The 15,787-nt window shown below is 43.6% G+C and overlaps 2 protein-coding genes across 3 annotated transcripts in view; one reads left to right on the top strand and one right to left on the bottom strand.

The window, feature by feature from the left end:
- The window catches only part of rbm48 (RNA binding motif protein 48), a 27,177-nt gene extending 15,204 nt beyond the window's left edge, over positions 1-11,973 (top strand). For both annotated transcript variants that reach the window (XM_060942762.1, XM_060942763.1), the window contains exons 2-5: positions 4,481-4,671; positions 4,775-4,920; positions 5,025-5,569; positions 11,226-11,973. In XM_060942762.1, coding sequence (XP_060798745.1) covers positions 4,481-4,671; positions 4,775-4,920; positions 5,025-5,569; positions 11,226-11,285 — 942 coding nt within the window. In that variant the 3' untranslated portion in view covers positions 11,286-11,973. The remainder of the gene's footprint in view (positions 1-4,480; positions 4,672-4,774; positions 4,921-5,024; positions 5,570-11,225) is intronic.
- clxn (calaxin) lies at positions 10,519-15,787 on the bottom strand. Its single transcript, XM_060942764.1, has 6 exons — positions 15,684-15,787; positions 12,477-12,632; positions 12,245-12,349; positions 12,012-12,163; positions 11,823-11,927; positions 10,519-11,430 (listed from the first exon to the last, which is right to left on the bottom strand). The coding sequence occupies exons 1-6, from the start codon at positions 15,757-15,759 to the stop codon at positions 11,359-11,361; spliced, it is 666 nt and encodes a 221-aa protein (XP_060798747.1). The 5' UTR covers positions 15,760-15,787; the 3' UTR covers positions 10,519-11,358.

Genomic DNA, 15,787 nt, shown 5'->3' with positions numbered 1-15,787 from the left:
ATAGTCGACAACCCCGACTTGCCGTGTGACCTCAAAGGGTCCTTGCCACTTGGCGATCAATTTGGAGCTCGACGTGGGCAACAGTACGAGTACCTTATCTCCCGGAGTGAACTCTCTAAGGCGCGTACCCTTGTTGTACAGGCGGGCTTGCCGTTCCTGGGCCTGCCGCAAATTCTCCTGAGTTAGGTGGGTGAGTGTGTGGAGTTTTGCGCGCAGGTCCATAACGTACTGAATTTCATTCTTACTTTGTGAAGGTCCCTCCTCCCAATTTTCCCGCAGCACGTCCAGGATGCCGCGCGGCTTACGCCCATATAATAATTCGAACGGGGAGAACCCCGTGGAGGCTTGGGGGACCTCTCGCACTGAGAACAGCAAGGGTTCGAGCCACTTATCCCAATTACGTGCGTCCTCACTTACGAATTTTTTAATAATATTTTTGAGGGTGCGGTTGAATCGTTCTACCAAACCGTCCGTTTGTGGGTGATACACGCTGGTGCGGATCGGCTTAATCCCCAATAACCCATACAGTTTGCGCAGTGTTCGTGACATAAACGTAGTGCCTTGATCAGTCAGAATCTCTTTCGGGATTCCAACTCGGGAGATGACGCGGAAGAGTGCCTCTGCAATACTGCGTGCTGAGATATTGCGCAGAGGCACGGCTTCCGGGTATCGCGTTGCATAGTCCACCAGAACTAATATAAAGCGGTACCCTCGTGCTGACCGATCTAATGGCCCGATGAGATCCATCCCAATTCTCTCAAACGGGGTCTCGATTAACGGTAGAGGGCGCAAAGGCGCTTTTGGAATGGCCGCTGGGTTTACTAACTGGCATTCGCGGCATGCCGTACACCACCTACGGACATCGCCGCGAATCCCTGGCCAATAGAATCGGGCCATTATTCGGGCTAGTGTTTTATCCTGCCCCAAGTGTCCAGCCATGGGATTAAAGTGAGCCGCCTGGAATACCAATTCCTGGCGGCTTTTCGGAATTAAAAGCTGCGTGACTCGCTCTTTAGTTTGAGTGTCCTGCGTCACTCGGTATAATCTATCCTTCATAATCGCGAAGTAGGGGAAGGACGGGGTGGCGTTCGGCTGGAGCGTTTGACCATCGATTACTCTCACTTGGTCAAACGCATGCCGCAGAGTCTCGTCTCGCGACTGCTCTAATGGGAAATCCGCGAGGGATTCCCCAATAGAGTGAGGAGGAGCCGGCAGCTCCTCACTCTGACGCGGAGATGACGTAGACGGCTCTGTGACAGCTGCTCCCGCCAAAGCGACACCGGGACCTCCCCCTGTCAAATGGCAGGACCCACTCTCTACTAGGCGTGTCATTAAACCCCGAAATCCCGGCCAATCAGTCCCCAAAATTAAAGAGTGGGTAAGGCGAGGATTAACCGCCGCCTTCACTATAAATTTTTCCCCTCTGAAAATAACGTGGACCAACACCAAAGGGTAGCTGTGAACATCCCCGTGCACACAACACCTTCACCCCTTGTGCTCCCCCCAATGCCTCGTTTTGAACCAGGCTTTGGCGAATTGAGGTCTGATTACAACCAGAATCCACCAACGCCTGATATGTAGCCCCTTGGATACTCACCGGTATGCGATACGCTCCGGCCCGATCGAGGGCGGCCTCTGGCGCGTCGGGGATCCGAACCACCGCGCCCACTTCCATTGCTGTGCACTGCTGATGAAGGTGGCCCGGCTCCCCGCAGCGCCAGCAAACCGGCCCGGGCTTTCCCTCTGCACCGGTGATCTGGGGCTCACTCACCTGAGGTGGGGGAGAGACAGACACAGAAGGGAGAAACGGGAGGGCACCGCGGGTGCGGCGGGCCGGCTGGGGTGGAGCCGGCCCCCGCCTCCGCGGTGGGGGAATGGGGCGAGGACGGGACACAGGAGGAGAGGGGGAGAGAGAGAAGAGACGATGCCATCTGCTGTCCTGCCGCCGGGACAGCCGCCAGATGATCCTCCGCCAGCTCGACTGCCTGATCCAGCGACGCCGGGCGGTGGCACTGGACCCACTCCGCGGTTCCGTCTGGTAAGCGGGCGACGAACTGTTCCAGTACCACCTGGTCGACGATTCCCTCGGCGTCGCGATTGTTGGCCCTCAGCCACCGCCAGCAGGCGTCCCGGAGCTGCTGGCCGAACGCGAACGGGCTGCCAACTTCCTCCAGTCGCAGCGCGCGGAAGCGCTGGCGCTGTTGCTCTGGGGTGCGCCCCACGCGCTGGAGGACGGCCCAGCGGAGGTCCGCGTAGGCCAGCCGGCGGTCGGCGGGGAGCTGTAGCGCGGCCAGCTGTGCCTCTCCCGTGAGCAGGGGGAGGAGGCGCGCTGCGCGCTGCTCCATCAGCCACCCCGAGGCTTCGGCGACCTGTTCGAACAACGTGATGAACGCCTCGGGGTCGTCCTGCGGGCCCATCTTGGTGACGATGAGGGGAGACGGGCCCGCGGCCGGAGCGCTGGTGGACCCCGCTGACGCGAGGAGATGCTGGAACGCCTCGCGGTCTTCCTGCTGGGCCAGCACCAGGGCTTCGAAGCGCTGCTCCTGCTCCTTTCGGAGCGTGACGAGTGCCTGGTGCTGGCTTTGCTGAGCCGTGGCGAGGGCGTGGACCAGATCGGCGAACGGGGAGGATTCCATGGGGCTGCTGATTTGGGGCTCCACGTCCCGGGTTTCGGCACCACTGTAAGACTCCCTACGTGTGGGTGGAGCACTGAGGACGGCAGGACAGAGATCAGGTTTGCAAAATGGCTTTATTGCCACACTTTTCAGTGAACAATGTTATATTGGCTAGACACACACAGCCAGCGCCTAGTCCGGAGATCAGCTCCTCTGCTCTCACTCTCCCTCCTTAAATAGGGCGCGGTCACTGGGAAGACACACACAAACACAGGTTAATTGTTCTCAGGTGTCGTGATTCTGCCACTTACCTTCCCTGACTCCGCCCTCCTGTCACAGACCGGTGCTTGACCACGCCCCCGCTGTCACAAGTGGGTTGTGATTTCCACCACTGTAACAAATTTTTATTTATTTTCTTCATGGACACTTGGACCACTATTTGAGAAATACTGGTGTCGGCCTCTGCCAATTAATCAAACAGGTATTGAGTAAGTGTTGCTGTGAGATTTTAAATCTTCAATGAGTAACATAATATTTATTTTTTCGCGGTCCGGTTTCCATCAAATCCTGCGCTCTGATTGGCTGGCGAGCAGGTCCGTATCCTATGATACGGACCTCTGGCGACTTGCTCGTTCACAACAACAAACGTAGCAATTTTTGGCAACATTTCTGTTCGCATTTCTCAGGAGAATAGCATTAATTTTATATCATGGATAGCGATAACGACAGTCTTCACAGCGAAAGCGAGTTTTACTACCCTGAGGAAGAAGAAATAAAATAAAACATTTCAGGAGAAAGCTAAAATCCTCTAACTTGCTAACGCCGAGCAAAAACATGGCTGAATCCTGAATGACTCAATTTTGTATAAATAGGGGACTACATAGGCAGCAAAATGTAGTTTTTTTTTTTTTTCCTGCCATGGAAGTGCACTTGTATACCAAGGAGGAAGCAATTTGCATTACAGCCGTGAATGAGGATTCAAAATGGCAGCTTGGCTTGGTTTTCCCTTTCGGGCGCTCTCGTTTTCTGTTAGAATTTGGTAAAGAAAAAAAAATATATTATTTACCAGCTTAAGGTAACCTGGAACTTTCTTAACTACTGCATCAGTTTATCAGCAGATAAGAAACAATAAATATGAATCTATCTTCAGTATATTTTTATGGCTAATTACATGTGTGTTATTTACCAGCTGGGAGGTCCGTATGGTGAAATGCCGTGACCTCGGCCTTGAATACTGACCTCGGCCCAGAGGGCTTCGCTCAGTACTTTCAAGACCTTGGTCACGGTATTTCATGATACGGACCTCCCAGCTGGTAAATAACACACATGTAATTAGCCATAAAAATATACTGAAGATAGATTCATATTTATTGTTTCTTATCTGCTGATAAACTGATGCAGTAGTTAAGAAAGTTCCAGGTTCGAACCTCATAGCCGATGGGGGCCTTTCTATGTGGCGTTTGCATGTTCTCCCCGTGTGTGCATGGGTTTTCTCCAGGTGCTCCAGTTTCCTCTCATAGTTCAAAGACTTGTAGATTAGGTAACAATACCCAGCCACATGCTTAGTGCCGGTCCCGAGCCCAGATAGATTGGGGAGGGTTGCGTCAAGAAGGGCATCTGGTGTAAAACCTATGCCAAATCAAATATGTGGATCATGATGATCCGCTATGGCGACCCCTAACAGGAGTAGCTGAAAGAAGAACTGCAGATATACTGGATGATATCAGGGCTGGTTATCAATATATAAATAGTATGGATAGTGTTCCATTTTAAGCACAGCTTTTGTCATCATCAGTCTGTACTTCAGACATTTAGTGCTCCTTTTATATTATTTGCATGTTGCATTCTGCCTTGTCTCCTTTTAGGTGTACACTATTAACTTGGAGTCTCGGTTTCTCCTGGTGCAAGGAGTACCTGCTATCGGTGTGATGACCGAACTGGTGCAACTTTTTGCACTTTATGGAGTGATTGAGGAATATAGAGTTCTTGATGAATATCCTGCTGAACAATTCACTGAAGTTTATCTCATAAAGTTCCAGAAACTTACAAGTGCAAGGTGAGAGTGGGTTTGTGATATCTGATAGGAAATGACGAATGCAGCTGCCATGGGACGGTTGTAAGAAAAGTATCATTATATTATTGTGTTTGTTTTCCTTCAGGGCTGCTAAGCGGAACACTGATGAAAAAAGCTTCTACGGAGGGATACTTCATGTATGTTATGCTCCTGAATATGAGACTGTAGAAGACATAAGAAAGAAGCTCCATGACAGGAGGAGCTACGTGAACAGAGCATGTATAAAATCCGGTAGCATGATGAAATACTGACCGCACACTTTCTAGATGGATAGATCCTTCTGCATTTTTAGACATTTCATGCCTAATATATTGTCTTCCACAAACTTGTTACAGCATGTGAAAAGGAACCTACAGGATCCAAAAAACCTGCAGAGTTGTCAGCACCGACATCATCTCCACGGGAGGATGGAAACGGTGCTCCAACGGAGACTTCAAATCCCAACACGTATTCAGAGTGTCCACTGTTGCCCTTACCACCACAGGAAGAAGCCCCTCAGCAATGTTTATCTTCGAGGGGATTTAAATCACACAGTCAAACAAGTGTACCAACAGAGGATAAGATGGGATCTCTACATCATTTCATCCCAGAACTTTCCAGACAGACCTCAAATTGGCCAAACTCAGCATCTGCTGACCAGGAAGAAAGGAACGGGACTAAAAAATCCAAAAATCCTCCATCCACTGTGCCAAGGTTTATACCAAGGACAGCACATTTGGAAAACCGAAAGAGGAAAATGGAGGACAGTATGGACTTGTTGGGAATGTTGGACAAAAATGCTCCTGTGTTTGGACCCAAGCTACCAGAACAACAGAGAATGGACATGGAAGATGCTTCATTAAACGTAACGGCCAACTTAATCAGGCAAACAATGGCAAAGGTAAGCTGTGCAATAGTGTTGTTACAGGTGCACGGTTTCATGGTTAGTTGGGGTGTATGACTGACTGACTGACTGTTATCTCACTGCTGACGTTTTCAAAATACTGATTAGAATGTGTTTCTATTTTATATGGAGTCGTGGGGTGATGGTACTTATTACCAGAGCATCTTTGCCATTTTAATCCCATCAGTATTTTTCATAGACTGTGCATGTACATGTCTGGATAGATTATGCTATACCAATTTCTGAACTGACATGTTGCTAAAGATGCTCTCATCTCATTATCTCTAGCCGCTTTATCCTGTTCTACAGGGTCGCAGGCAAGCTGGAGCCTATCCCAGCTGACTACGGGCGAAAGGCGGGGTACACCCTGGACAAGTCGCCAGGTCATCACAGGGCTGACACATAGACACAGACAACCATTCACACTCACATTCACACCTACGCTCAATTTAGAGTCACCAGTTAACCTAACCTGCATGTCTTTGGACTGTGGGAGAAACCGGAGCACCCGGAGGAAACCCACGCGGACACGGGGAGAACATGCAAACTCCGCACAGAAAGGCCCTCGCCGGCCCTGGGGCTCGAACCCGGACCTTCTTGCTGTGAGGCGACAGCACTAACCACTACACCACCGTGCCGCCCTGCTAAAGATGCTGTTTGGTTAAAAAAAAAGGGGGGGGTTTGACACTTTTTGTGGCTACTGCCTCATATAGAGCCTGTAGCCACTGTATCATCGTGTTGTAAGAATATAAGAATGACTGTAACAATATGCATACGGGTGTTGCTATTAAAATGGCCAGTGAGTGTAGTATATAATTCGGTTCACCATTCGAAATAAATGGGCTAGACCAGGGGTGTCCAAACTGATCCATAAAGGGCCGTGTGGCTGCAGGTTTTCATTCCAGCCATGCAGCAGCACACCTGATTTGGCTCATTCAATCAACTGACACACCCACCCTTTAATCAAGGGTGGGTGTGGCTGCAAGTATTTGACTGTGTGAAGACAGTTCAGTTGATTGAATGAGCCAAGTCAGGTGTGCTGCTGCATGGCTGGAATGAAAACCTGCAGCCACACGGCCCTTTATGGATCAGTTTGGACACCCCTGGGCTAGACTAAAGAAATCGCTTTCAGACATGTTTGTGCTTATTACCGAGGGAAAGTGCGTTCCTATTTTAAAATGTACTCCAGGTCGTCCCCCTTTCCTCGCCTTCTTCAGCCAGTGGTACCATGTGTGATGTAGATGTGACGCACTTCCGAGTTGTTATGGGAAGTTGTCGAAAAGAGTATCGAGACCACTGAGCTCTAGTGCCGGGCCTTTTCCGGGAAATAAGAGTTTGGGTCATGGTGACAGCGTGTGTATGTCAGCCTCGGTTCGGAGGTTTCAGTTTCGAAAACTGTAAGAGCAGGGATGAGAATGAAAAATATTTAAAAAGTCTGAAAAAACCAGGGCGGGGCCCATGGCCCAGGGGGGCGGGGCCCAGGGGTTCCAGGGGCTAATGATTTTTGGCTATTTTTTTTTTTTTTTTTACCCCCAAACCATTAATTTTATCAGCAAAAAGTTGCAATGTATTTGGAAATAAATTCCCCTTCTTGGTGGACTCCCAGGTGAAAATGATTAATATGGTACAAGAGACTTGTTTTTAATCAATTCACATTTGATGATTTCAAAAAATCAATGCACCTTTTAATATAAATGAGCTCTACAGTATTATATTTCTGCATTTTTGCTATTCATGTCTTTGAATAGGGCGGCACGGTGGTGTAGTGGTTAGCGCTGTCGCCTCACAGCAAGAAGGTCCGGGTTCGAGCCCCGTGGCCGGCGAGGGCCTTTCTGTGTGGAGTTTGCATGTTCTCCCCGTGTCCGCGTGGGTTTCCTCCGGGTGCTCCGGTTTCCCCCACAGTCCAAAGACATGCAGGTTAGGTTAACTGGTGACTCTAAATTGACCGTAGGTGTGAATGTGAGTGTGAATGGTTGTCTGTGTCTATGTGTCAGCCCTGTGATGACCTGGCGACTTGTCCAGGGTGTACCCCGCCTTTCGCCTGTAGTCAGCTGGGATAGGCTCCAGCTTGCCTGCGACCATGTAGAAGGATAAAGCGGCTAGAGATAATGAGATGAGATGAGATGTCTCTGAATACTCTAATCCTTTACAATGAAGTGCAAACCAGAAAAAAGTTCTGTCATATAATTCTCTGAAGCTTTCTTCTGATGTTATCATGGTAGCAGGAGGTCTTGCATATTAAGCAGGCAACATTCAACATCACTCATCACTTCCCTTTCAACTGCTGTGTGTACTAACTAGGTTTTATCTGGACAGGATGTTGTGTAATGTAATACAGATACCATACGGTCAATTTGAAGATCAAGATGGTGATTTTGAGTTAAAGAACAGGCATGTACAATGGGCATTACAAATTGGAAAAAAATTTTTAAATCAAAAACTAGAAGTTCATCTCGGCCTAAAAAAATGTGGGCAGACACTCCCGCGCGGCACATCCCGGCAATTCCCCCCCATGAAATGAGCAATAAGTAGGAGTTGTACACGGTATCACCTAAAATTTTATCAGAAATATAGATATGATACTATGATTCTCCCCAACATGCTACATTAGACAAGCTAACCTCATTTATAAAAAGATACACACTTGTATATGATGTGTATTTGATATATATATATATGATGTATATTCATACATTGTTACTTTACGGAAATCTTCAATAAGTTTGGTCTTTTCATGACAGCCTGTTGTAGACCTAAATAATATAATGCACATGGAATGACACTCCTCACCTCAACATGTCCTTTACAATCATTTAAGCCACCATGGCCAATGCTGAAATCACTGCTGCAAACAGTACATCGCTCGAAACTGTCATTATTTTCTACCCTTATTAGACAGGGAGATTCTTTTGTGTAATCTGAGCTGAAGTGGGTTTTGTACTTTCGTTTTTTGGGGCGCGCGCTCTCTCTCTGCTATGCCGGTCCTGTAAGCTGCACTGACTCAACTGAAAGCTTTGGTCCTCGAGAAAAGGGATAAAAGCCCGCCCACACTGAAAGCTGATTGGCTTATTTTGCTGAGTAACCCAATCAGGATGCTCTTTGTCTGGCATGCGCTACATGAACAGGCACACAGGCAGTGTTGCCACATTGGGTGGTTTTAAGTGCATTTTGGCGGGTTTTGAACATATTTTGGGATGGAAAACATCAGCAATATCTGGCAACACTGCACACAGTCTCCCTCGCGCGCGCACATTCTAAGATGCGTGATGCAGACCTTAATGTTGCGCGCGCACGCTCTTGCTCGCTTCTATCAATATGCAGGAGACTCCCGGAAGTTCTGGGAGACTTGGGATGTCTGCGTTATAAGGTGACCACAGATCGTTAATCATACCCCCCCGAAAATTTCTCAACGGATTTACATCGATCTCAAAAACGATCATTTTGGTCTGAAAAAGTCGGAAATCCGCCGATCGGCGGTAAATTCTCATCCCTGTAAGAGGTAGGAGTAGAATAATATAAAGTAGACACTTGGTATATTTTACTTCAGTGATTTTTAAATTGTTCATTTTTGGATTGCGGTTCATTTTTGGATTACGCTTCATTTTTGTAGCTACTGTCTCATAGAGTAAATATATATGCTATATTTACTGTATGGACATGGTATCAGAAAAGTTTTATTTATAAGCAGTAGCCCCGTGTACCCATAGGGTACCAATTTTCTTCAGTTTTTCTTGAGACACTCCAGGAAGCACATTTTTCCTATTGTCTCTTGTTGAAATCAAGTATAAAATGGCGGAGTTGAAAGATCAAGGCCTTAGGTGCTGGGAGATGTGGCTCGCCTAGACAGACGTACCCAAAATTAATAAAAAATAGTTCCAGATCAACATATCTGGTCAACATGTATAATCTCAGTGTCTATTGATACATAAGACCTCAGAGAATACATTTCCAGTGTCAGTAACATTGTGACCAGTTACTGTGCTTGAGTAAATTGTGATAAACCAAAGGAGAAATTAGTTTTTTATCCTCACCTAAAGTATATTCGAAATTAGACAGTATATAGTGCCATGATGGCAATGGGCCCATGCAGAAAGATGCCACTTTTCTTTTCCATTCAGCAACACTCTGACTACAACTAGACAAAAAAAAAAGTACAGAAATACTACAAAAGCATTAGTAAGTATGGAATTAGACGGACTCTCCATTTGCCAACTTGGATACCAAGTGTGCCCAATGGATTTTTTTTAACCTATTGAAAGGGAATCTGACTATAAAATACAACTGATAATTACATAATTCTTCAAAATCAATTTAAAAAACCACAACAGTTTATACAAATAATGTATTTTTATAAATTTTATTTTTAATAAATGCATCTCCAAATGGAATACAACAAACAAAATAAAAACTGCAATGTGCAGAATGTAAAAAAAATATGTACTTGTAGTGCAATTTCTGTCAGAATATTACAATTCCAAAGTAAAAGTAAATTCAAACAGTCAAAAACAGAATAACAGCATGAACCGAAAAAAAACCCCCTGTATCTAAAAGAATGTTTCTGGTGTATGCACTGACGGAGTGCGGTGGTTTGATGGTGCTATTCGGAAGAATCACTAATTTCAACATCACTTTTCCTACAAATCTCTTTCAGGGCTTTCCAATATGGTGTACTTTTGTTTTCTGGGGATTCTTAGACATTTTCTCATTCTCATTATCTCTAGCCGCTTTATCCTGTTCTACAGGGTCGCAGGCAAGCTGGAGCCTATCCCAGCTGACTATGGGCGAAAGGCGGGGTACACCCTGGACAAGTCGCCAGGTCATCACAGGGCCGACACATAGACACAGACAACCATTCACACTCACATTCACACCTACGGTCAATTTAGAGTCACCAGTTAACCTAACCTGCATGTCTTTGGACTGTGGGGGAAACCGGAGCACCCGGAGGAAACCCACGCGGACACGGGGAGAACATGCAAACTCCGCACAGAAAGGCCCTCGCCGGCCACGGGGCTCGAACCTGGACCTTCTTGCTGTGAGGCGACAGCGCTAACCACTACACCACCGTGCCGCCCCCTTCTTAGACGTTTTGATTTGGAAAAATATATGTAAAAAAAAATGGTAAACAGTATTGTGCGGGTCATCGTGCATGTACATGTCTGGATATTTGATGCTGTATTTTACCAATTTCTGAATTGATGTTGCTGAAGATGCTGTTTGGTAAAATAAAAAGGTTTGATAATTTTTTTTTTTTAAGTTTTCCTTGAGGCACTCCAGGAAGCACTTTTTTTTTTCTATTGCCCCTTATTGAAACCAAATTGAAATCAAGTATAAAATGGCTGAGTTAGAAAGATAGAAAAAATAGACAATACTTAAAAGGACTTTTAAACGAAGGGACGCTTCTCGGTGTTTTAGGGTAAGTTATTGAGATAATAGTACAGATTTTGTTTCATGTTATGATCATATTACCAACTATAGTATAAGTATACTATAGCAATAGCTTATATTAAAGATCAAATTATATTAACGTGTGTGAGTGTATCTATGTCGATAGATCAGTTTCATGCATGTGATGGAAAGAAGTCAGTTGTGCTGGTTGCTGAAATCTAAAAAAATTTACTTTAATATTTTATTTATTTATTTTTTTTGTCAGGTTTCATCAATTCCCACAGAGACAAAGACCACCACCGCAAAGCCTCGGAGAAGAATTTAAATATCACATTCTACCGATTCCTACAGAGTAACACATTGTACAGGAGCTGAATTTACAAGGTTTTAAAACCTTGTTATGAAGGTATTTTAGTGATTTCAGGCCCCAGTGTGTCCTGAAATGCATGTTGCTCAAACGCCTGCACACACTGCAAAGCAAACAAAAAAGCAGAACATTAGTGAACAACTTTTTGTATATTTCAAAAATGATGGCAAACTATTGTGGTTTGTTTTTGTATAATTTTTATGAAAGATGAAAATGATTTGTAATTTAAAGATGCTTTCAATTAAATTGTAGAGCATTTTTAAAAATAGACATGGCCACATCAAACTGAGATGAGCATGCATGCCCTGTTTGGGGCATTGTCAGCTACTGGTTTTTACTTTAATGGCCACCTGTCTTAAGCAAAGAGTTGTTTAGGAGGAAATACAAGGCTTGTCAGTGTATGGAAAACTGCAATTAAAAAACGGGCTACAGGAGGCTGTTTAAGTGAATGTAAGTACATTCATAACATGTTTAAGTGCACTTTTTTTTTTTTACCTTTACATCAGGAAGACAAGATCCAAAAGCCTCTAAAAACAGATTTTCATCCATCACAGTCTTTTCGAAGTCTGAATATGAAAGTCTGTTGTCATGGTCGTGATCCTGGACACCAACATCAGTTACAGAATAAACGTTACTTGAACTGTCATATCTCAGACTGTTTCTCTCTCACGACAGTGCCCTTACCATTTTCTTTAGTATTATTTCCACAAGTTCCTTAATTACTTCATCGGGGTCTTCATCAGTCAGCTGTCTGATCAGGCTGTTCTTCAGCATGTGGAACATTTCTTCCCGTGATATGTAGCCATCCCCGTTCAGGTCGTACACCTCAAAACAGACTACAGGCATTTCAGTAAGAGGACAGTGGCATGACTAGGGTTATAAATACTCATACGAAATTAAACCTTGATTTATCTTACATTTTATTTTCTCATCCAGTGTCCCTCGGAGTAAGACTGCTAGTCCTTCTATCCACTCTTTAACATTGATGTAGGTATCGTTGTCTTTGTCAAATACATGGAAAACTGGAACAAATCAGAATGAAAGTAGAATTCAAGCTTTTTCAAATGAAAAATTAATAAAGTTACAGAAAATATCTTACAAGCTGAGGTTACATGCAGAACACAGACTGTCATCGATGCACAAACTTACCTCGGTCCAGAAGCATATCATCGGTCAGCCCGAATGTATTGTGTAAGATGTTGCGATAGTGTCCCCGGTCCAGTCCATGAGTTTCTTTGCTCTCAATCTGTTCTCCCAGCAGTGTATTAAACAGCCAGATCAGGCACTCTGCTTCAGTTTTGTTAACTGCACAGCAAGAAGAATATTCCAGCAAGAATATCACATCACATTGTGAATTCATGTATTTGTTTTATGTGTGGAAAAAGCATGTCAATTGATATTTCACCACTTTTGATGATGTTTTTCTTGGGCCCAAATGCCTTTACAACAGCCAATAACAAAATGGCTTTACAACAGTTTGTGGACACCTGACAATCACACCCTGAACCATAGGTTCTTCCCCAAACTGTTGGCAGGCACACAATTGTACAGGATGTTTCTGTGCGCTGCAACATTACAATTTCCCTTCATTGGAACTAAGTGGACCAAAACCTGTTTCATCGTAACAGTGCCCCTGTGTACAAAGTGAGGTCCATGAAGACATGGTTTGCCAAGGTTGGAGTGGAAGAACCTGAGTGTCCTGCATAGAGACCGGACCTGAACACCTTTTGGAATGAACTAGACTGCACGCCAGGCCTCCTCACCCAACATCAATGTCTGACCTCACGAATGCTCTTGTGGCTGAATGAACACACATCCCTACAGCCAATCTACAACATCCAGTGGAAAACCTTCCCAGAAGAGTGGAGGTTATTAGAATAGCAAAGGGAACTAAATCTGAAATGGGATGGTCAGGAGTCCACAAGATTTTATGACTAACACTCCAGGTGTACAGTATGAAAGAGTAAACAAGCGGTTATTAAAACTAAAGGTCCATTCACTAGTTGATGAAAAAATTTAACTTGGCTACATTAGCTTAGCTGCTAATAGATAACTAGTAGTGCTCACGTGCATGTTCCCCATTAGCTGAGGAACATCCGGATAAATAAATAAATAAATACGCAACATTTTTTTTCACGGTGCAGTTTCCATCAAATCCTGCACTCTGATTGGCCGGTTACGGACCTCTAGCGACTCGCTCATTCACAACAACAGCAGCAAACATAGTAGCAATTTTTTGTCAACATTTATCTTTTTTTAAAAATAAGATTTATTTATAAGTATCAAAAATCTTATAAATTTTTCTGTTTGCATTTCTCAGGAGAATAGCATTAATTTTACATCATGGATAACGATAACGAGTGTTCACAGCGAAAGCGAGTTTTACCACCCTGAGGAAGAAGAAATAAAAGAAAACATTTCAGGAGAAAGCTAAAAACCTCTAACTTGCTAACAGTTTGATCTCATTAGTTAATGAGACCCATTTTGGACCATGTTATCCTAATACATAATATTACATTAGGTAAAAACTTTAAACCAGTACAATCTCTTCTTCAAAGTTTCACCAAATGGCTTTATTTATGCAATATAAAGGTCATAATACTGTATAACTTTGGTCGAGCAAAAAACTTTGGTAGGTGTTAACACTCTATACACTTAACAGTAGACATGTAATAGTATACATTTAGTAGACATAATAATATAGACATATGCTGTACAATAGAGGCAACAATATACATGTAGGCACATAACAATGTACAAATAATACAATAAAGACCTAAGTTAAGGGTTGTTTTACAATCAGGGTACGCAAGCTAAAAATCACATTTAACACTTATCTTCAATATCAAAAGGCTTGACTAAATAAACTTGGTTGTTTATTGTAGCCCTGTGATAGCTCTATTTACCATGCAAAAAAAAAAAAAATTGGTGATAACGTTATTTTGGGTGAATGGATGGCAATATATGTCATATTTAGCAAAATTACTTGTGTCATTTAGAAAAAGTGCTTTTTTGACCACAGGTAGCTCCAAAAGGGATGCACTTAAATCATTCTTTATACCATAAAACACATATTTGGTTCCATATCATTGGAAACATAGTTACGTTTTAATGTTGAATGCCAGTAAGTTTTCAGACTATTTTGATCAAATTAGTCTGTAATTGTGTCAAAAAAATGTCCTCTCCGAGACAGCTAATTTTTCAATATAAAATAACATATCTAAAATGATTATTTTCATCCTAAAATGTGGTCAAGATATTGGGACATAAATATTAGAGACAACTAACACAACACAAAGCTTGCAGCCTTATATTTAAAAGCACTATGGAAGTAGTGGATTCTGAATTGTCAAAAAAAAAAGTCCTCTCCGAGAATCACTTCATTTGTTTCTCCCAGCCCTGCTTAAAGCTACACTTAATCTTGTTATAATACAAACTATTGCACATGCCTATCTGTTCTTTAACTTGTCCTTCACTTAAAAACTGGTACAAGAACCAGTTTGAATCAATTTGAATTTTGGAGCCCTGTGACACAAACTTTGTACCCTGATTGTAAACAACCCATAAGACACAAATCCTGAATGACTCCTATTTGTATAAATAGGGGACTACATAGGCGGCAAAATGTAGTTTTTTTCCTGCTATGGAAGTGCACTTGTATACCGAGGAGGAAGCCATTTGCATTACAGCCGTGAATGAGGATTCAAAATAGCATTAATTTTACAGCATGGATAGCGATAACGACAGTGTTCACAGCGAAAGCGAGTTTTACCACCCTGAGGAAGAAGAAATAAAAGAAAACATTTCAGGAGAAAGCTAAAAACCTCTAACTTGCTAACAGTTTGATCTCCATTAGTTAATGAGACCGATTTTGGACCATGTTATCCTAATACATAATATTACGTTAGGTAAAAACTTTAAACCAGTACAATCTCTTCTTCAAAGTTTCACCAAATGGCTTTATTTATGCAATATAAAGGTCATAATACTGTCGAGCAAAAACATGGCAGAATCCTGAATGACTCCTATTTGTATAAATAGGGGACTACATAGGCAGCAAAATGTAGTTTTTTTCCTGCTATGGAAGTGCACTTGTATACCGAGGAGGAACCCATTTGCATTACAGCCGTGAATGAGGATTCAAAATGGCGGCTCGGCTCAGTTTTCCCTTCCGGGTGCTCTCGTTTTCTGTTAGAATTTGGTAAAGAAAAAAAATATATATTATTTACCAGCTTAAGGTCGGTCCGTATGGTGAAATTCCCTGACCTCGGCCAGTACTTTCAAGACCTCGGTCACGGTATTTCACGATACGGACCTCCCAGCTGGTAAATAACATGTATATCCTGTGATACTTACAGTGTTTAACTTGTTTAGACAAAGTTTCAGCCAAGGTTTGAATTGTTTTCCTGTTCAGCGCAGACACCTCTGCCATGTTGAAAGCTCACACTCACCAACTCAGA

This window comes from Neoarius graeffei, chromosome 16 (genome assembly GCF_027579695.1).
Source record: "Neoarius graeffei isolate fNeoGra1 chromosome 16, fNeoGra1.pri, whole genome shotgun sequence".
Taxonomy (NCBI): domain Eukaryota; kingdom Metazoa; phylum Chordata; class Actinopteri; order Siluriformes; family Ariidae; genus Neoarius; species Neoarius graeffei.
Note: the sequence above shows the minus strand (reverse complement) of the source record. Positions and strands in the feature narration are given on the sequence as shown.